This window comes from Amblyomma mixtum, chromosome 3, assembly GCF_055824585.1.
Source record: "Amblyomma mixtum isolate Tamu chromosome 3, ASM5582458v1, whole genome shotgun sequence".
Lineage (NCBI taxonomy): Eukaryota > Metazoa > Arthropoda > Arachnida > Ixodida > Ixodidae > Amblyomma > Amblyomma mixtum.
In genome coordinates, this window is record NC_143014.1 from 29,595,150 (window position 1) to 29,617,497 (window position 22,348).

A 22,348-nucleotide genomic window follows, 5' to 3' on the forward strand; every position below is an offset into this window, starting at 1 on the left:
CAGATAATTAACAAATCACTGTTAATTAGTCGCATAAGCGTGACTGCTACCCCGTTACCTTGTGTCCGTCGAGCTTAACACACACACTCAGTGAAAGAAGCGTCCACCGTGTACGACGCGGGCTAAATTATACTGCAGCCATTTGGTGACCGCGCACACGTAATTTTATATTCTTAATGACCCCACTAAGAGTACTGTTACATAAGGGGTTGGGTTACAAATTTTATGACGATTTTTAGATGTATTCACAACGTACGATGCATAGTTACGTTACCCGCAAAGTTCCATGCACTAGACCAAACTGCTCTGAACAGAACACTCCAATGTGCCCAAAACCGCGCAGCAGCAGTTTCACCTCAAACGATTATTCTTGTCAAAAACGCGTCACCTAACTGAAATACCAGGATAGTCGCACTAGCCCTGAATCGCGGCGCCGTATAGTCAGGCTAGCTCTTTATCGCAGATACTGCTATCGCCCCTACACAGCTCCGTCATCATACTCGCTCGTGGTCACTCGCACTAGTTTTGAATCGCGGCGCCATATAGTCGGGCTAGCTTTTTATCGCAGATACTACTATCGCCCCTTAACAGCTCCGTCATCATACTCGCTCGTGGTCACTCCCACCGCCCCAGACACGAGAAAAGTGTCTCCCTATGACCATGGTTCTATGGCTTCTAGGTCCATGCAGTTGCGCTTACACTCGGCAGAAGCGGCAGCGCGCCATTTCCGATCGCCAAACACCAACACGTCAGTTAGGCCAGGCTAGGCGCAGGGGACCCTACAGGTTGCTACGCCGCGCCCTAGCAACTCACGTGGCGCCATCCTTCGCGCTTTGGAGGAGACAGCATGTTACCGCGACACTCGAGTGTGGCCGTGTCGCCGTGTTGCCTCGGGACCGCGTCACAGGTATCGACCCCACTTGAATTTCGCAGCGCGGCCTAACGCCCCGGAATACCGCAGTCGTCATCAATGCAGCCACCGTCATAGTTTGCACTAAGTTCTCGAGGCAAGAAGGTATCTGCCAATCTTCTGTTGCATACCATATTTTCCGAACTGCAGTACGCGGCTTATGCATGTTTCATGGCAGCAATTTTACGCTGCGCGGACGACATATAGCGTTGCATTAAAACAGTTTAGTATCACTTGACAGGTCCAGAGCGATTCTCATCACGACGTTTTCATCACACTAGCTGGACCTGTGCTTCCGCTGCCATAGCGCGGATTACTGATTGTATGCGTGCCGACCGGCAAATTGACTTCCCGAGAAAGAGAACTATAAAGAAAACAAATCAAGAGGATGATCATCAATGCCTGATTTCTGCAGCGCATTGCAGGTATCCTTGATCTGCTAGGTGCAGTCGTAGCACGCGCTGGGTATGCCGCCCTGTAGGCAAAGCAGTATTTTTATTTTTTGTGCGAGCAGCTTGCACAGCTGGCCTCTAAGGAGTCGTGTACCAGGCGCTAGCAATATACATGTATTCTGATGATACTGACCGCCGTGGACATTGGGTCCGAAACTTACGGTAACTCGCAGCAGACCGAACGCCTTTTGAGTACCATGTATTAATTACATAGAACCAACCCACTGTTTCAACAAGGTTAATGACATGATGTCGCTACCGAGGTCTCAATCTCTCTTTTTTTTTTTATCATAGCGCAGTGGGAGAATGACTTAAGAAGACATCAGCATCATTCCGCTCTATACTCCATTAGAGCTATAAAAATTATGAGCGCCTGACTTCATGCACGAGCGCAAATGCAGCACAACATATATTCTAACGGTCTGGGCGGACGCGCGAACCGTGGCTTAGAAAATACTTAAGCACTTTACCTTTCGTCCAGAGAAAGTGTGTTTTCTTCGCAACCTTTCCTTCCGAGGCTCGCTCAGAAACCTGAGATAATCGAAGTTGTTTTCGAAGTCTGCTGAACGCTTGTCACCACGTCGGCTCGCTTTCAAAGTTGGCGCCATCTTGGAAGTTTTGAAAAGCCGAAACAGCCAGGATAGAGCCAAGAACCGACTAACCGACTGTAGTCTGGCGACTGCAGCGCACTAACGGCCTGCTGCGACCACATTCATAGCTTCGTTACAAATCGTTACTGAACAGACTATGAGCGCAAGTAGTATTAGTAGTATTAGTTTATAATAAATTAAAAATGTATTTCATAATTTCTTATTTAGTCTGTAATGGTTTCTTTCACAAAAAGAGCCGTTGAGTCAGTCGTTGAGTGGCAGGTTCGTGCACATATCGTCATAGTTGCTGGTTGCCGGTAACGTTGAAAGTTGGGTCATTGGTTGGGGCGTCAGTTTAGAAAATTGGTGGAGGAAGTCAAGGAAGGGTTGAATTCACCGTTCCATAGTGGCGGCAAAGTGATCTGTTTGTCATTCGTTGTGTCTATTTGATTACATGTTGCAGTGGCGTCGAGCGCGTGCTTTACGGACGCCTCGATAGTTCTGTGCTTACGTTGGAAGTGCGGCATTTGATTGTAATGGCGCAGTATTATGATGAATGCGCTACCGGATCTGATGTGCTGCCTTGGCATTGAGGGAACGAACGCTGTTGCGACTGACCATTGTTATGGTCACTGAATCATTCTTGAGGTGTTAAGGTTGCACGAAACGGCGACAACACGAAAAAAAAAAAAAAAGAGTGGCTCTGTGCACAGCAACAGAAATTTAAAAAAAGAATGTCTAGCGATTTAGGGCTCATTTTGAGAAGTATATCCGTGTGCAGGCTTGTATTAAGCGCTCGAGCGATGTGCAGCGGCGCGAGTAAAGTGAAATCGATCCCGGTCGCATTTCGGTGGAGGTGAAATGATAGATGACCTGTGTACTGCGATGTCTGTGCACGTTAAAGAACCCCAGGTGGTCGAAATTTTACGAGCCCTTCACCTCCACTATGGCGTCCCTATAGCCCGAGTTTTTTTGGGATGTTAAACCCCATAAACCAAACCAAATCCTTTATGCCCGAGTCATTTGTACGCCCGAGCGCAAGTTTGTACCTTAGAGCATTACTCGAGCGCTCTCATCATTTTGGGCACTGTCATCAATCAAGGACGCTACTGGCTCACCCAAGCATTCATGCCTTTTGCTATGTTCTAAGCTAGAAGCCTCATGTTAGCTGTTGTAGTTGTACTGTATGTATGCAGGAAACTGAAGTAACCTCCCTTTTTGCCCTGAAGCCCAAACCTGACCAAAAGTAGGGACAGTGCAGTGATTGAGACTGTGAATTTTATCTTCAGGATTCACTCGATGGTACTGTTTCTTCTCCTGAATTTGATCCAGACTCAGATTAGTCCCTATTGGTGTCCACATGAAATAACAAAGTTCATGTTTATAATACCAACAGGAACACTGTGCGTTTATAGTACAGCTGGAGTGGACCATTGATGGTCTACTCATTTCATGCAAGTAGCTTCGTAGCTTCATACAACACTGTGCAAAATAGTTTGTGCAAATTATTTGCACAGACTTTGCTTTCGCATTCACATTATTCAAAGGATAGCTCTCTCTGCATAGGCAGCGCATGCATTTTGAGCTATAGCAACAGGCTGATATATCTGTTTTTGAAAAGCTTGTAACTTTTTTTCCTTTTATTCTCACGTGAAAAGCACTTTAATAACGAGCCGCCGTGGTGGCTCAGTGGTTATAGCGCTCGGCTGCTGACCCGAAAGACCCGGGTTCGATCCCAGCCACAGCAGTTGAATTTCGATGGAGGCGAAATTCTAGAGGCCCGTGTACTGTGCGATGTCAGTGCACGTTAAAGAACCCCAGGCGGTCGAAATTTCCGAAACCCTTCCCTACGGCTTCCCTCAAAGCCTGAGTCGCTTTGGGACGTTAAACCCCAATAAACCAAACCAAACCAAACTTTAAAAACGTAAATGTTTCAGTTTGCGCTCTCAATGCTTTCATGCCCTTTTCGCTGAAGAACTGTGCTTCTTCCTGTCATCTGTGTTTTGTCCTGTTGTGCACTGTCCTGTTGTGCACTGTCCTGTTGTGCACTGTAGACTTGTATTTACCTGAAAATAGTGAAATTTTTCTCTTCATGATGCCATGCATCTCATGAGTGGAGGCACTGACTGTGAGTAGAAATGCTTTGATTTCAACTACAGCAAGAGATTTGTAAGAGATCTGTTATTTGTAAGCACTCTGTCCGGATATCAGCATGATTATTTTAAGGAGATGCCACTACATGAAGCTCTGGCATCCAAGAGCACCTACTTGTCTTTTCACGTCCACAAGTAGGCGCTCTCGAAAATGCATTAGCGCTGGTGGGGGCTATATAGAAAAGTGATGTGTTCCTGACAAAGGTGTGTTTCAAACTTGCATTTGAATGTGACATCTTTTAATTTCACCACCTAATGAAAAAATGCACAGTTGGTCATACGATGTGACCTGACAAATTTGCATTAGCAGTATTGATTGTACATTTCGTTTTCACATTGATCGCCTTGCAGTTTTGTTTTCGATTTTGATTTTGCCATTGCTTTTTCATTCTGCTGCTGCGTCGGCATCTCTGATGGGTGTAGGTGGTTGGGTGGTGCATACAAATACACCTATACAAATGTATAGGCGTAAAGTGAAATTCCACAAGCTAGAAGTTAAAGCTATTCCAAACTGCTGGAGAACTGCTGTGAAGCTTTTATGTGTAAGAATCCATATTCATTATCAGTGGCATATCCGTGATGCATTGCTTCTTCTCAGAAAGTTGAAGGAAAGTGTTGAAATGCTTTGGCGGCCTTCACATTTGTCTTTGCATGCGGGAGGTCAACGCTTTTATGGCAGATGCATTGTGTAATGCCAGAGAATCTTTACACTCTTCACTCTGTCACTGTTTGTCTCGGTAAATACTACTGCTTCAAAAGTTCAAAAATGGAATGTAATGGACAACTGGTATACCTGCGCTGAATTTTTCCTTGATACTAGCCGAGAGCAAAATCACTCAATGAAACACTTTAGTCCATAATCGTAACTCTTTTTTCATTCAAGTTCTGCACTGGCGTGTGGGTCTGTACCTTGTCTGTGTGCAGTAACAAGCCGGTGGTGGCCGCTGCAAATCAAAAGGTTCTCGTCTGTGTCTTGTGTAACAGGGGCTTTGCTCAGCAGTGATGCGAATAGTGAGTGCATCTTTATTGCCGTAGGATATAGTCCATAACCTAAATAGGAAAAGAGGACCTCATGTACCAGACAAGCTACATTTGTTGCTTCCACAACCAATGTGCAGCCAATACACATACATACATGTGGTTTGGCTGCTTTAAAATACTGTAAAGTAGATGTTCAGTTTTCGTTATGCATTGCAGACTAGACATATGGTGCACAGAATACTATTTTGTCTTTCAGCAATACACCACAGCTTTTATTCATTTGCAGAATGCAGATATAAAAGGAAACACTATCTATCACTGCATGAACTACTGCAACATTCGCAACATTTGCTACTCCTATAAAATGACTGCTTCCAACTCTGCAGTTTGAGAAAATTCCATAAATGTTAATGAATTTCAGTTAGCCATATATGCATAATCATGAAAACCTTCACACTGGATACCCTTACGACATGCACGTACACCGATACTGGCAGACGTACTTTAGGCTTTGAGCAAGACATCAGTTAAAGTTATGTTATCACACATATGCTTTGCTGCATGGCATCCAGAGCAAATCTAGGCCTTTACCTTAAAAAAGTGGCAGGGGGGAGGGGTAAATGTGGATGCCGAGGAGAGGTGTGTACCGCTTAAACTTATAATGCCTATGTTTTCTTTCCATTTGCTTCCTTCACTAGTTCCTTCGTAGCAGAGCAGTGCGGACATCAGCCTGCGAGGTTACATACAAGCTTGCGATCCGCATTCAGAAACTGAAATTTTTTGCATGTTAGTTTCTTGGGCAGTGGTAGGGAGCTCAAACGCACTGCAACATATTTGAGAGTGCCAAAAAAATATCTTGCATGTGTTTGGTACACGAGTGTGCTCTGCAGCCAAGCGCACCCATGTGCTTACCATGCCCCAGCACAGAGGGTGGAGAAGGGACTGTCCAAGTGGAGCCCCACACTCCGTTATCTGTCATCGGCTAGCGCACACAGACTCCAAAGCTGCTGCTGGCACACCTGTCTCTGATGTTGCTCAGCCATTTGCGCCCCTCACATAAGCACCAGGTTGACACTTTTGTGATCATTGTCATAACTGTTGTCGGAATGTGAATGAAGGTGTGTCAGTACTTGAAAAGTAAAAACCCATTATCTTTGATTAGAAGGCCAGTCCAGGTCTCTTTAGCTGCAGCTGCCAGTCTGTTCACTGTAAAGACATGAAAGTGCATGTCTAGAGCCCTCGAGTAATGTGCTGCAAAGCTAAGAATTGAAGTCTCAACAAAGCTGCTTTGTTAGGGGCAAGGTGCTTGGGCCTGCATGGTTTGTATGTCTGTTAAGCAGTGCTTGAGTGCCAGTATTACATATCTGCAAATCTCAGTACCTGCTTTAAAATCTCACCTCCTTTCTGCACGGCACTGCTCAAATGCTCCAGACAGCTGTGCTTATAATTGCATGGCTGCCCACAAATTTGACACAAATGCTTGAGCACGTCTTGGAGTGACATTAGCACTGTGGTGCACTGACCGCTGGGTCCGAGACCATGCTGCATAGTGTGTTTGGGACGGGTGGTGATAGTGCATGCCCTGCAGCCACCTTAGCATGATGTCGCATCCAGTGGCCAGCACTAAAAACATTGGCCAGCACTGAGTGGCAGTGATGTCCGCCCAGGTTATGCACTTGAGCGTTCGTATTAAAGTTTGCGGGCGGCGGTACATTTTGTGACATGCTGGACAAGCAGTAGCCTTTCAGATGTGCTAGCAAAGCGGTGGTGATAACATAAGACAGGACTGGAGAAGTGGAGTCTGCTAGGAACGGTGAATGTCATTGGTATTTGCACCTAGCTTGGTTGGGAAGATTGAGAAAGTAGCATTATTATGTTGTTGCCTCGTGTGCGTGTATGCATGCATGCACGTACCCCTTGTTATCAGTGCAACTTTCCAAGCCTGTTACTGGTAAACAGAATCGCCTGTGCAGCTGTTTATGGAAAGTAATTAGTTGCCTGCTCGATCCAACTTTTTCCCTATGCACACATATCCTGTGGTCAGAATGTAGGAGGCCTGTGGACATGGTTATGGTTGGGGGATAGGGAAGAAAAGGACCCATTAGATGAAGTAATAGTCCAGTTCATCCCCTAATTAAACCATTTCATGTGCCCTGCACCACATTGTTATTCTCCTCCATTAGATGCTTGAAGCACCTTTTGCCTGTCAGTTATGTAATGAATTTTTACATGCCAAAGCTTCACCTTGGTCACAAAGATTGCCGTAGTAGTAGTTTCTGGATTAATTTCTACCACTTGGGGTTCTTTACCGTACAGTGAATCTTAAATACGAGCAATAATGTGGCCGCCACAGCAAAGATTCAGATCTTTGGCCTACTCAGCAGCAGAGCGCTACAGCCACCCTGCCACCTTTTGCTGGTGCACCAATATAAAAAACATTCCATGTTCATTCGGGTGGTGCCACTTGTCAGTAGCTGACAATTCCCAGCATGTCTTTGAATGTGCTCTGCCAGTTTCCTGGCATCCCTAGATAGACTACTCTTGCTGTACGATTGTATTAAAAGTATTTGCAAATGCCTATTTTTTCTCAGTTCAGAATGACTGAGTTCCAAAATATATCTGGACGAAATACTTCTGCACTGAGTGCATGCCTGTTTGGCAGCTCCGACCACTTGAGTGATGTGGTGCCTCGTGTGCACACAGAGTATAAAGAGCGTTTTCATTATTACGTTCCTTTGCTTTTGAGTACCTTGCCTGCAGAAATATTCTTGCTGAATAGCTTAAAGTAAAAAAAAAAAGCTTGTATTATCTCCTTTGATCATGTTGCACATTGCTTTTAACTGCGCTTTCAGTCACTATGGTTTCGAACTGCTGGGCATTGCCCATTAAGCCCTTGTTTGGCTTCAGCATGCCGAGTATGTTTTTTTACTTAATATAATAAACAATAATTATTGATCTCCTCCGCTCATCCCCTCCTTTCATGTTTCCACCTTCTTAAAACTGACCACACCTTGGCCATCTTAAAGCATCTCCTGGGGCCACCGTGACCGCACTCCACTCCCCAACCAAAGACAGGGTCCTCATGTTCTGCATTCTCTTTAAACACCAGGTGAACATGGCAGTTTGCAGTTACAACACACTACGATGTTGATGCTGCATGTCAAAGAAAGTACTCCATACGGCCATGCCACGAAATATCCTATAACCGACAAATTTCAAATTTGTGCATTTTATTCTTGCATCCCAGCGCTTTAACTATTCTAAATTACTACAACAGAATCTCAACGATACGATCACAGTTGATGTAAATTAGTAACATTCTCGGCCCCAGGTGCATTGTGTGCTCAATTTCAGATGTTCCAAACACTACACCTTCACCACTATGGATGACACAAACAGGCAAGCCATTACCGTATGCCTCGAGCACCAAGCTCTGCATGTACATTGCCAGCGTCGCAATCACCAGTAGTGCGGTATGCACTGCATGCAGAAAGTTTTGGCATGTGGCCCCCACACTGCTGATGGTGCAAGCCATTATTCACGCCAACTGAACAAAGACCTGCGTGAATGTATTTCCTGCATTGAGAGTACAGGTTTTGTTCGTTTTGGGCAATACGAATATTTTTGGCGACCCCATCAATGTTCAATTGTATTTTGGAATTTCATCGCAAGCTTAAAATCATTAATAACTAACTACAAGATGGCTGCAGCTTCTGCAAAAGCTTGACACTAGAGATTTTATTTGTCCCACCCAGCCACACTGCTGGTGCCCAACTATATGAATGCCAAAAGCATTTTTAAGACAACCATAATGAAAAGTTTCATTTATTAGCAAGCTGCACGCATGCAAAACAGCATGAAGGGACAGAATGCAGCCCGTGTCGATGTACACTTGCGAGCCTTTGCAATGAACCACATGCATGCAGCATGGCTCAATTACAAACGTGCGCAAAGACTCTCGTAAGGATAAGATTATAAGCATGTGTTTTGGTGGGGGTGGGAACTGTATGATGGCATCAGAAACCCATATACTAGACATTTTAATGGCAGTTAGCACTGTCATAATATGGGAACCTCTGAACATTTCGTCACATATTTAGGCAGACGCCAAATGAAGCGCACAATGCGAATATCAAATTTTTATTTGTGCAACAGCATGAAATGTCCACGGGACTAATTTTTTGCAAATCACAAATGCTTCATGAAAACCACAAAGATTAGGTCCTTGCAAAACTTAGGCTAACACTACCTTTGAGTGGTTGCAATGAAGGTGTCAAAGGCCTTGAATGCATTATTGTCCTAGAATGCTGCAATTCCACTACTCAGTTTTTTGGCTTACTGAGCAAGGCAGGGCATGAGAAGTAATAATTTAGAGGCCGGCCAACACTCAATGATCTATGACCTTCTCGGCAGTTCTTCACAACGCCAATACAAGTTCACTCAAGTAGTTGCAAACAAATGTATCTTATTCACAGGTATGAATCGTCACAGAAAGGCACAACTATCCCAGTGGGGCATATACACATATCCTTCCATTCCCAAAAGGAAAAAAAAAAAAAAATTCACGAGGAAAGCAACCATATTTGCGAAGGCTATTTAATTACAAACTGAATTTGTCAATCGCACTATACACCCAAATAAACGACAGGATGGCAGTGAAAACTTCTGCCCAGCCTATGGAAATCTTTTCCACAGCTCCATCAAATGCACTGCACAACCAAAAAATGTTCATTCCCATTGCATCACACTTGAAAAGCACTGGCACAAAGCACTCGAAAAAAAAAAATTCAGATCAATAACATCAGCTGAATAACAGCATAAAGTGATGATGACTATGTCAGAGAACCTGTATTCCTAAGTTGGGTCTTTATAAAGTCCTTCCGCTTAACTACAACCTCAACCAATCCATGGCTTGCTATGTTCAAATTTGCTCACATGCTCGTCGGCAACGTGAGCAAAGGGAAACCATATCCACAAAGCACCCTGAAGACCGCAATTTTGGATTTCTGTAGACGTACTTTCTTGCCACACAAAAAAAAAAAAAGTTTTTGCGAAAATAGAAAACAGCAGGAGAACTCCATGACAGCAGAGAATTTACACAGCCCAACTTGAACCTTCAATGCACACTTCTGCAAATCATGTATGCCCTTGGCTGTACTTAACCAAGCAATATTTCCAGAGCTCACTACCAGGGACAAACTCCGAAAGGACAGAAGAAGGGAAGGAGAAAAAGAAAGACCCCATAGTGCAGTTAGTGACCACTTGAATTTGAATCTGCTGCAAAAGTGTCACACTAAATACTTTTGTTAGAAAAAACAAATAGGCATATTGTGCAATAACCTGACAATGAAAGAGAAGAAAACCTGTATCATGCGAGAGATATTCTATTTTTCTGCAAATTAAATGGGTGCATTGCTATTTAGAATACAGATGTTTCAGTTTTGTAGGGAAGTGAAATGATGCACCAGCATTTTGCAAAATTAAAGCTCTAGTAGCTGCAGTACCTTACAGATGGACAGAAACAAGTGGCACTGCTGAACTGAAAACTGCATGATATGCAGAAAACCTTTTCGCTCATTAATACAATGGTTTTCTGTCTATTTTAAGAGGGTTAACTGCTGAGCTAGTTGGTTTTCAGACATAATAAAGGACTTTTAGCGCAATGACGTCTTTCTTGTGTTGTGTCGTTGCGCTAAAAATCCTTTATTATGTTTTCTGTCTGCTTTCTCACCAACATGAAAGACTTCCTAGAGGACTTAAATTATTTTAAATAGGAAAACTAAACAAAAGGGGGCAAGAGGTACTGATTTTTATTCACACTATGCTGACACACGTTCAATTTGCCTGAACCGACAGCAAAAGAAAATTGCAAATATGCAAGCCTTCAGCGGACAAGTTTGCCCGGTTCAAAACAATGATATTTATTGCAAATGATGTCACCAAACTGTTTAACTGCTTTCCAGACCTTTCCTTTTCATTGCAAAAAAAAAAAAAGAAAGAATGCACGGGGCTGCCAATGATAAGACACCTCATTGTGAGCTGTGAAACACCCAATTTTCAAGGAAAGGCTTCCACACATGAAGAGACATCAGTCCAAAAGGCCCACAGCATGCGGTTTTACACAAGCTTCTTGGCTTCGAAGAAGCTCTTCAGGTGTCTCATCTGCCAGAATCCCATGAGCAGCAGAATGATCGTCTGGCCAGCTGACCACCACAGGACTCTAGAGTTTGTGCTTTCACTTGTCTGCCGGAAACGTTCTTCCCGAAACTGAAAATGACAAAACAGAATTCCATCATTTGAGTGCATTGAGGGGGCTAAATTTTTGTCAAAGAATGTGGTATGTTGACACAGACCACAAAACACACCAATGCAGTTCAATGGTGAAAAGTAAATGTTAAGCACAGACATATATACACGCGCACACACACCAAATCCTGTAGAACGGGCAGTAAGAAATATAAATAAGTAACAAAACAAAAGAAACAAAGCACCAGCTGAGTTATACTCCACTACCAAGGCATGGATCAGCAATCCCACACTGCTTGTTACAACTTAAATGAAAACCTGATCCCAGTTAATGCATAATCTGCAGTATCTTAAACACACAGATCTGATTAATGAAACCATAAACAGCTGATGAGAACAAGCACAGCATGGGCAAAAAATCCCCCTCGTAAGGAAAGGAAGTTCAAACACCACAGGAGTTTGGACCACCTCCTGGACCACAGGAGGTCCAGGTAAAGTGACGTTACAAGATAATTGGGTCATGAATAGGTGAAACACACACTTCAGTTCCCGAAAGAGTGAGTGAACAAGTGAACAGACAGTGCTGTTGAATGGGTGGTGGCCCAAATCTTGACAAAGGGCTTTCAGTTACCAAAACCTACACTCCTTACTCTTCACTAAGTCCCTTCACACAGATCCTTTCTTCCACAATGTAGCCAGCTTAACAGTCATTATCTTTAGTAGATAACGCCGTATTTTAGATTTTGTTCTGTTCCACAAAGTTCTTCTAACGACTTAGGGCCATTCCTCAAGGTGCATAACATTTGAAATAAGGAACTAATTACTTATTAGCACCCAATGGATGCAGCCACAAAGCAAAACACCTCATAAGTTGTTTCATAAAGCTCCAGTCTAAAAGCTTGATTGTCTTGACATGACACAGAACACACCCAATCATGTTTCATTTACTGAATGCGTTATTTAGCAGAAGGTAACTCAGATCGAAGAGAGATTTTAAGAAAGCATTTCTGGGTTTGACTGCAGGTTCTATCACTGTTTTACACCATGAACAAGAGCTGTCATTTCGTTTTCTGAAAGAACTAATGACAATCCCTCATAGCTACAATCTAAAACGCTACAAAGTTGAGAGTTATTGGAACAAAAAAGGTACCCAATTTTCTGGTGTATAGCTTTTTTTCCCCCATTTTCATCAGTGCAGCCTACATGAAAATAGTATCACTGTATAATCTATGACCTTGCATTTTGTGCTGTTCTTGATTCCACGGGTACTATAAAATCTTTGTTTTCACATTTTGCAGCCAGCCAATCACATTAGATAGAGAGAATACAGTGTATAGCTGATGCAATGTGAGTACTAATTTGGTTAGCTCATCTGGCAGGGTTGTTTTCCAAGCGGACAATGGGCTCAGTCGCAACCCATAACCACAGTCATAATCACATGCTTCAGGTGAGCAGGATCAACGGTGCATGTGCCTCCAAGCTTTGCACACAAAACAAAAGTTCGCAGAAATTCTTAGGAGGATAACAGTTGCAAAAAAATATAGCAGGTGTTTTCAGGCAAGCCCGCCACTAATAACCTTTTCCCACTGTCTCCGACATGCTGTACTGCCGTCATGCAAGGGGCCGCGACCCCGCCAAACTTTTTTTCACAGCTTTTAGTCCCTCACGGCTCCTTTTTGAATGGAAAGAAAATAAAGATGAAATGAGAAAGAGATAGTAATACCAGTGTTGGCGGACGTCAGAAAACAGGCCAATCATGTTAACTAGTAAAGTGCTTAACTGAATTCAACTATTACCAATAGGCACGTGATAGCAATAAGCGATTTACAGCCAGCCACTAGTAATAGCCAAATCAACCTTTAGAATTTCGAAAACGCAATTAATCCCAGTACTGTGGCTCAACAAATTTATGCCATTTTTTGCACCATTCGAAAACCACAAGCCTGCAGAGAGCGCAAAATGATGTCCACCAAATCGCGCCACTTCGTGGCACACGTGCCATGTGAAATTCTTTGCTCTGCCCGCGCTGGAGCAGTGAAGTGGCAAACAGCGGGAAGCAGCACAACAGAACGTTTGAACCAAGAGCACAGGCTGTGTATGACACACACACATGCTCCCAGTTACAGCATCAGCCCCATTAAACCTGTAGCAGAGGGAGTGACTAGATCAACACTTAAGTCAACCCATGCCGCCTTCTCTTGTGGTCTAGTCATCCGCCCAATGTACTGGATTCGAGCCTTGGATCATGCCACGCTTCAATTACTGATGTTCATTCTTGATAAAAGCGGCAAGGCTCTCATTTGTAGCCTACTGCATGACACATATCGGAACCAACAAAAAGATTATTATACAACAGCACCTCAATTCTACATAAAATTTTCCCCCGCAGCCAGATTTTAGTGTTGCGGGTAATGAAACCAGTCTGTCAAAATACATTTTTCTTTCATTTTACCCACTTCTCCAACCACAGAGAGCATTAACTGCCCAATTGTTCATCTTACCCTCTGGTAGTTCTGTTCTTTGGTGATCTGGTCGACCTGGTCCAACAGTTGCCGCACACGCAGCTGCAACTCTGTGAGCTTCTCCTTCCGTGCCACGCTGCCATAGTCGACAGCATGCTCACCAACTTGAATGTCAAGATGAACCCTCTGCACAAGCAGAACGTGATCAGAGATGGCAGAAAGCACCAGCACAAAAGCTGCGCACCATCAGCTACAGTACTCCACTGCTGCCAACTAAAGCGAACATGCCAACATGCAGACGCAAACCAAGGATAGTCAGTTCAACCCAACAAATATGATCTTTTTGAGCATTCCACTCGTGATAAAAACATGGAACCTCTGAGAATGATGCCTTAGGGGTGCCAAACTACCCTTCCACAAAAAGTATATATACCTACCACCAGCTAGTGCCAGAACTGCATAACGCACACGTTTATACTACACACCCGCAATTTATATACCACGAGGTCCTGTAGTTCACATACCATGCCCTGCTAATGCCAAACTGCCCTTCTGCACAGAAAAGCACGTGCTGCCACCAGCCTGTCGCAACCATGAACAAAGTAAATTTTTTGTTCCACTTGAACTGTTTACATGCAGAAGATATTACAGTTCACACAGTGGGCCCTGCTAAAAGCATGCCACTGCCCACCTAAAAGTACAATGGCACCTATGAACCACTCCTGTGCCTCTATCCATATTCCCCAGTGTCAGAACACTTAACATGTATTCATATACATTCCACTTAAACAATTTAAAGGGAAATTTAAAACCTTTCGCACATCAGGGTCAAGCTGAAATTCCACAGATTACCAACAGTACACATGGGCCATGCATGACCTGCCTTCAGCCTGCTTATATTACATCTGTGTGAAGTCCACTGCACTCAGTTCACTTGAGCTCAAAATATCAGTCACATAACACACTATAAGCAGTGCTTCAACATTTGAAGCAAACCCAGTTTGATGAAGTGGTTAAGAGAGCAATTGATTCATTCACCTTCAACACTAACCATACTTCAATAGATGCCATACATGCATCTGGAGGAATATGGTCTCAATCTCAACACTAACAAGACATATGTAGCTTCTGCACACAATATTATTGCCAGCATAAAGGTTTCAACACTACACTGTACAGTTTACAACAAGATCTAAAGAATGTGTCATAGCCACTCTGAATTATCAGTTCAAGTCTTGGCAATGTCAAAGCAGGTGTTTTGACAATGAATTTCATTTTAACTTTCATTTCAAACTGCATGAGCCCCATAAAAGCATTTTGAACTGCAAACAACAGTAACAACTTTGTTATTTGGGGCACAAACAAAGGTAGTTCAGTATAGCACAAGGGCATATGTCTTCTTTGGCCGGCTGTAGGATACATTGCCTCGTACGAGCAAGTTGCTTACAACAATGAGCGCTAGCATAACTCTTTAATGTGTGCGTGTTCCCTCTCGATTTTGTTACACTAACAGTACTACTCGAGGATGAAAGCGTCAGCTACACGTCATCGTTTAGGTGGCCAGGCGCTCGCTTTCATGTGCGCCTGGTTAAAAAGCCATCAGGGGACAATTTTTGTAACAGTCATAGAAGCAGAGCATCCCTTACCAGTTGGCTTCCACTGAACCAGCTGGAAGAGTTGGAGTACAGACAAATGACGTGTTCACCTGGCGAATGCGAGGTGAAACTGAAGCGACCCTCTGAGCTATACACCTTCGATAAAATTGTCTTATCCTCTGGGTCACGAATCTCCACGTGCATGCCAATCCCAGGACTGGACTGCATAAATCCACCGGTCTTCGGATCAAACAGCTGGCACTTATAGTTTCCTAGAAAGTGGGGAAGAGTAACAACGCGAGCACATTAACAACGCCGGCGACATGCCTCTGAAAGTCAGTGCATCCAAGGCAACAGCCCGCGGAAACGAAGAAATCATTACAACCGTGATTTGTATACTGTGAAAAAACAAGCTGAACGTGCAAACTGCAGCATGCAGCGGGCTGATACGTTAAGTGCTACCCATCCCAACCGGTAAGCTTCAGAGGCCAGGGCATATTGCGCATCAAGGGGCACATATGCACTGCGTTGTTGAACAGATCAACGCAATTCCTGGCGCCATTCAGCCACGAAGTTTACAGCAACGAGATAAGTAAACCATTGCAAAAAAATAAAACGCTACACAACGAACAAATAAGCGTTTCCACGGACAATAAATGCGCAACACTGACAGTCAAGACAGAGTGCGTGAGCTCACCAACAACAAGCGTTTCCTCCGGCACTTCTTCAATGAAGCATTTTCGCTCTGTTTCGGCTATATGAAAGTAAAGGCCCGCTGAATAATGTAAAAACGACAAAATTAAACAAACGATAGGATAATGCTTGGCGGCAAACATTGTGGAGGTGATACGACCGCCCTACGAAATGCGACGGACCGTGGTCCACGTTAGATAACCAACAAACCGGTCGCCACGTTTGACACACAGGGTGGCCATGCGACGCTAGCCGCACGGAATCCGCTAAAGACGTCGCGGATAGCAGCGCTGACGGCGATTCTCTCGTGGAACCGTTAGTTGAAAAACAAGTGCTTCAACCTAATAAACAAGAGGTTACATTGCATTGTTTAGCGTATTATGATCTACACCAGTTGGAACAAAAAAATGCTCGAGTTAAGACATAAGGTTCTGTGGCCAGAGAAGTAAAACAGTAAGCAACTTTATTTCAGGAGGTGCTCAGGAGATAAGTGGGGACAGTGGGGATGTGGGGTTTAGAGTAGAAGGAGGGGGTCAGCTCGGACGCTCGGAGATCGTCGGAGATATGGTGGCTATCGGAGATGGTAAAGGAAAAGGCGCGCCGCGGTAAGGAACGTAGGTAACGCTGAGCGTGGGGTGGGGCACCGCACCGGAAAGCAGGTAAAGGGGTAAATATTCTCTAGGCTGTGAGCAAGGCGGTTTCAGGGTGTGTGCGGGAGCGTATGCCTCGTCTCTCGTTCGTGGACTTCGTAGTCCGTAGTTCAGCTAAGCTCCGTAGTGGTCCGCACATCGACCGCAGGTGCCGCGCGCCTCCGCCTTCAGGGCGAGGCCGTTTCCGCCGTTCCCACTCGCAGCGACATGTTGAGTCCCACGCGCCGGTCGCGTGCAGTACGCTATGCGTGTGGCGTGGTTTGTATGCGGTTCCGTGGCGACTGAAATAAAGCGACTGAACTGGAAATATGCAGTACATAGTTGTTTCGCTCGTATATAGCAACAATATTCTGGCACTTATGAGCGTGTATTATGCATGGTGCAGTCGCTCAAACCACACGGTAAACGACAAGTAATGATGAACTGCTGTGTTCCCCAGTCACTGGCTGCACTAAAAATGGACGGCGGTTATTTGGTGTTCATTCGCAGTTGTAATTTAGAGTGTCATGGTCGCCGACTTCAGTAGAATTACATTTGTTGATCGAATGTAAGGAGTGTTCACAGGGCCCTAATTTTTTCGGGTATGCCAGCAGCGCTGATGATGACCTGCCAAATATAACTATTTCTGCGTAGTTAACACCAGCCTTTTCAGCATTCTTTGGGATCCCTTTGTCTTATTACTGCACCATATGTGGAGAATTCCACGCAGTAATGGCAAATTCCTCTTCCAAACGCTCCGTCACCACACTGCTCTCAGGAGTACAGCTGTGACACGTCTGAAACCTACTGGTCATACTTTCTCAACTGCTTGTTCCGCAAAAGAATAATGCAGACGGTTGAGTTTCCCTCTGAACGGTGTTTACATTACAATGAGACGACGTTTTGCTGATTCGTAGTTGCTAAGTAGCCTTATCCCTGGACAAATTGAACTGACACATTTTTTTTTTTCTTTTCAAACTTCAAGAAAAAAATCATCAAAAGCGACTGATTCACAAAGAGCCTCACAAAGTCAGCCTCTGATAACCACTTCGTTTGAATCCCATTATCCCTGCCAAGCTAAACTAAAAAAAGGGAAGTTGTAGCAAAGCGGGCCGCTTTCCTCGCTTCCGCGGGACCATCGGCTCCAGTTTCCAAAAGACACTGGCTTGTTGCCTCACTCTGTAGTAGTTGAGCTAGGCAATAGATCTCTCATTAAGGTATGGGTCTGGGCTAGTTTGAAAACTGTGTTTGACGTAAAGCGCGCAGAAAGACATGGACGGGTCAACAAGACAGACTCATCCCCGCAACTGTCGTCAAGAGAGGCAAAAAAAAACAACAACGTAAACTCTAGGAAATGCCTGCGCAGAAGCACACGTGATGAATTTTACTGCTGTGGCTACGTGACGCCAACAAAACGAGCCTTTTTGCTTTGTAGTGGAGAAAAAAGGCTGGGCTCCTTTCGTTGTGTCACGCAGTCGCGACTTCTTTGCTTACTGACGCATAGAATGTAGGTATGCCGCCAGAATATTCGTAGTGAGCTGGCATAAAGAAGTAGAAGGATTGGGAGGAGTTTGAATGCCTTCGTGACATAAATAAATTGAAAAAAAATGCTTGACGAGAGCTCACATACAGTGGGCCTAAATAATATGGGTGCCTTACTGGAAACGTCTTTGTCGTCAGGTTCTGTAGGAAGCGCTCGGCAAATTTGGATGTGGCCTGGCAAGTTTTAATCCTCGCCTCCCCTTGGCGCAATCAACTGCAGGATGATTACAGCTTTCCTGGCTTACGTCATCAGCGCATGTGCTAGTGGTCTGGACAAAACATGCGACTTTTGACAGCATGGTGCAGAAGGTTCGATGTGTACTGAGGCTGCTGCACAATGACGTGTCTCCTATCGGGAGAAGAAAAGTAGCGGGGAACGCTCGAAACACGGAAAACCGAGGCGAAAGTATACGTAGGTTCGTCCAGTGGGCCCCGCTTCATTGCTTGAAGTGAACTCACGTTGTGAGCTTGATGCAGCAGAGACTGTTGTGTTCCCTGGTGTTCTGCTCACTCTAGAAAAGGGCAGCGGCTATTTCGCTTTGCTTGGAAGTGCCGGATAAAAAAAGGGGGAAATCACAGGTCAGGTGAGATGGCTGTAAACCAACAGAACTCCAAAGTATGCGAGGCAAGGCATGCGAAATGCTTGCATTCCAGAACAATGTTTGCTTGGGGCGGAGTTATAATGCACAACTTTAACGTTTCACCCTCGTAAAATTCTGGCTAATGCTGGCCGCATGTTTTTCTTGCTTTGTAGATGCTCAACCTCGCAAACGCAAGGCCCCAGCATGGCCGATACCAGGAGAAGCACGGACTCAATACTTTGCAAAAGTAATTTCGCTAATAATTAATTACTTTTGCCATGAAATTACTTCCCCAAAATATTTCATTACATTACTAAATTACCAGCCCATAAAAGTAAATAATTACATTGCAAATTACTGAGAAAATTTAATTACTTTAATTCCATTATAGTAATTTAATTACTTCCATGTCTGCTCTGCGGTGAAGAGACACAAAAAAGAAGACACAACTTACGGCGCAAGAGCTCAATTTAAAAAATTTTTTTCTTGCTTTAAACAAAAATCACCTTGATTATACCTATAGAAATTAAAGGCAATAAACTGTTCTACTAAACTCGCCATCGTTTCTATTTTTACTTGGGCCACCTCAGGTTGAAAAATGGGTCTTTATGGTTCAAAACACACTATTCAGCAACTTCAGTTTTTATTTTACTTCAACGCATTCAGTTACATCAGCTGTAGCGTTTTTTATAGGTAACAGACATCTAGGGCAGCCAGGTGGCCGTTAATTTCTGAGAGGAAGTTGATGTTTCTTTTAAAAAATGTCAAAATAGTATAATTTTTACATTTTATTTAAACTAAAAAAATATTTATACCATACAAAAATACACAACCTTAATCATATTGAACCCCAGAATGTGTACAAATGTTTAAAAAAAATTTGCGGAGTGTTTTCTAAAAATTTGGATTTTTTACCGATTATTGAGCAGTGCCTGGTTTCACGCCTTTTCAGAATGTTAAAGCTATATTTAGTTCCCTATAGTTCAAACTGACCTCACCTCATGAATAAATTTTTTTCAGCAAAAATATTTCAGGCTTAGATTACGCAGGTTGCGGTAATTTCCATGAATTTTTTTAACAAATCAGAGATGGTCGAGCGCAATTTCTGGGACGTTTGATGTGGAATGACCCTTATTAGTTGTTGATGCGAAGACAATGACAACACTAACCACTGCGCTGGATGTGCAGCCTAGCTGTCTTTCCAATGGTCTCAAAACTCGCCTTGTCCCACCAAAGTGTATATCAGAAGCTCCAGTGGCAAACACTTGTCAACCAAACTTCCTTTCGAATTCATTTGTTTTTCTGTTGTTTAGAAAGTTTCTAAGCTGTTCACATGGAAAGCTAACTATTGATGTGGAGAAGAAAGACCGGGCATAAAGAAATTATTTGTGTCTATAAATTTACAGAGGGCAGATTGGTTTTTGGTTTTTGGGGTTTAACGTCCCAAAGCGACTCAGGCTATGAGGGATGCCGTCATGTAGGGCTCCGGCAATTTCGACCTCCTGGGGTTTAACGTGCACTGACGTCATGCAGTACACGGGCCTCTAGAATTTCGCCTCCATAAAAATGCGACCGCCCAACCAGGATTGACCCCGTGTCTTTTGGGTCAGCAGCTGAGCGCCATAACCACTACGCCACTGTGGCGGCCTTTCAGAAGGCAGAAAATGGGGAGAAACCAGTGAGGTTCACCTGGAGCAATTGCTGAAATCCATACACCAGCAGGCCGCATGACAAAGCCTGCAGGTCACGCGTTTCAGACCCCTGCTCTAGGCATTAACCCTGCAGCAAAGAAGTCTATTATGGTACTCTGTTAATTCAATATATATATATTTTTTTTCAAGTTAAGAAAGCTGCATATCAAAATGTTCCCCACCATTTTATGTAAACCAATGAAGCCAAAGCTCGGCCTGCTATTTCCAGCACCTGCAATGACGCTGGCACATTAGATGTAAACTTTCATTGCTCATTTAAAGTAGGCACATTACAATGAATACTTTTTGACAAGGCTGCCTGCTATATTAACTCAAATCATGTTGAGCTCAATTAAACTGCATCATCTTCATCATGTGGCACTTCCAAGTAGCATTGGTAGCATGCGTAGCACACTATGACCAGCGTGGTTAAGCTGGCCTGTTATTTTTTGTTAGGAACGAAATGAAATTCACTTTGCCTACTGGTGGAAAAATTTTACAACATTAAAACAAGGTGTTAACAGGTGTCAATCCATGGGCACTTCATTATATCAAATACATTGTTACCGACTCAAGGCCACCAGTTTCCCGAGAAATCGCGGGTATCAGCATTTTTCGCAGAACTGCATGGTAGCACATTTTTTTTTTATGCTATTGTCGTTACGGACAACAGCAAGAATGACAGTATGATGGGAAAATGACTATTTTTCTTATTTGCACGAATATAACATGACGGCGCCGCTTGAGAACTTGAGAGAGTATTAAAAGAAATATTATAACAATAACAATGCAATCTCAAACAGTCCAGAGCAACCACAGGTGAGGGCCCACCAAGAAACGCAGACAGCACATTAAAATGAGGAAGGATCGAGCGGATATGTCAACATTATTTAAGAGGCACTGCTTCAGACATGCGTGCCATGACATAGTGAAACAACGCCTCAGATGCTTTAATGCATACAGTTTCCCACGCAGCAGCCGCTATTGCCACTGCCGTGCCAGCCCTACTCGGTGCTTCGAGCTTCCCAGACCTGTGCATGTCCGTCCTTGTTTGCTTACTTTACGCCACTCGACTCTTTCAGTGCCTTCTCTTTCTCAGCAACTTGAACTGCTTCCTCTCCATATCCACAGCCACCTCCTTCTTTGAACTTATACGCCGCACGCTTTGCTTCAAGGTCACTGAAAAGTGGCTTTTCGGCTTCCTGGCAATGGTTGCTTTATCTACCTGGAAAACCTCAGAAAAAAAAAAACACCACATTTCTACTTTGCTTCCGAATCTAGCGCGAGTTGCATATTGAAGCATTACTTGATGTTTCCCGTAGAATTTCATGGATTATTTGTTCTCCATTTGCAGAATTTTACATTTCCTTACAAAGTTAGGGGCCTTATATAACCTACATTGCTATACCAGGGTTTAAATCTATAACTAATCAGTCTTGCCTGTGGATTACGTAAATTACAGCATGGTGCACGGCATGTTATGAGTGCCGCTAACATAGCTTGGGATGTACATCACTGCAGTATTACAGTTGGCAGCATTATTGGCTACCCAGCTATTTATTAGGTCTGTGAAAATAAAGTTACAGAAATAAAGATGGCAGTATAAATAGAGAAAGTTATCAGATAATGCATCTGTCCAGCTGCATGTGTTGAAAAGACATGTTGCTCTATAGCTGACAGGCTTGCTGACAAAGCATTATTTTGTAAGGTCTGGTGCATGCTGGAGTAGGGCTTGTTTTGGTGGAAGCTCTGAAAAAAAAAAGCAAGATACAAACCTTTCATGAGAAAAGGAAAGGCTAAGTAACTGTCCCACTTTTGGTTGA

The 22,348-nt window shown here is 43.8% G+C and overlaps 2 protein-coding genes and 1 long non-coding RNA gene across 3 annotated transcripts in view; 1 reads left to right on the forward strand and 2 right to left on the reverse strand.

The window, feature by feature from the left end:
- The window catches only part of LOC149349523 (rhotekin-2-like), a 202,277-nt gene extending 200,284 nt beyond the window's left edge, over positions 1–1,993 (reverse strand). The window contains exon 1 of the mRNA XM_089578494.1: positions 1,833–1,993. Coding sequence (XP_089434620.1) covers positions 1,833–1,970 — 138 coding nt within the window. The 5' untranslated portion in view covers positions 1,971–1,993. The remainder of the gene's footprint in view (positions 1–1,832) is intronic.
- LOC149349525 (uncharacterized) lies at positions 883–9,823 on the forward strand. The gene is made up of 2 exons (XR_016290106.1): positions 883–1,015; positions 8,441–9,823. It is a non-coding gene; the product is annotated as an uncharacterized LOC149349525 (long non-coding RNA).
- Positions 9,211–16,319, reverse strand: eca (transmembrane p24 trafficking protein eclair). Its single transcript, XM_089578499.1, has 4 exons — positions 16,087–16,319; positions 15,441–15,661; positions 13,834–13,980; positions 9,211–11,353 (listed from the first exon to the last, which is right to left on the reverse strand). Exons 1-4 carry the CDS (start codon positions 16,223–16,225, stop codon positions 11,204–11,206), a joined length of 657 nt encoding a protein of 218 aa, XP_089434625.1. The 5' UTR covers positions 16,226–16,319; the 3' UTR covers positions 9,211–11,203.
- Positions 16,320–22,348: the final 6,029 nt, after the last annotated feature.

Excerpts from the sequence above, each read along its gene's own strand:
- eca (XM_089578499.1), bottom strand. The coding sequence starts at position 16,225 with ATGTTTGCCGCCAAGCATTATCCTATCGTTTGTTTAATTTTGTCGTTT. Across the intron at positions 15,662-16,086 it reads GGAGGAAACGCTTGTTGTTG|GAAACTATAAGTGCCAGCTG; the intron begins GTGAGCTCACGC and ends CCCACTTTCTAG. Across the intron at positions 11,354-13,833 it reads AAGAACAGAACTACCAGAGG|TTTCGGGAAGAACGTTTCCG; the intron begins GTAAGATGAACA and ends TGTCATTTTCAG.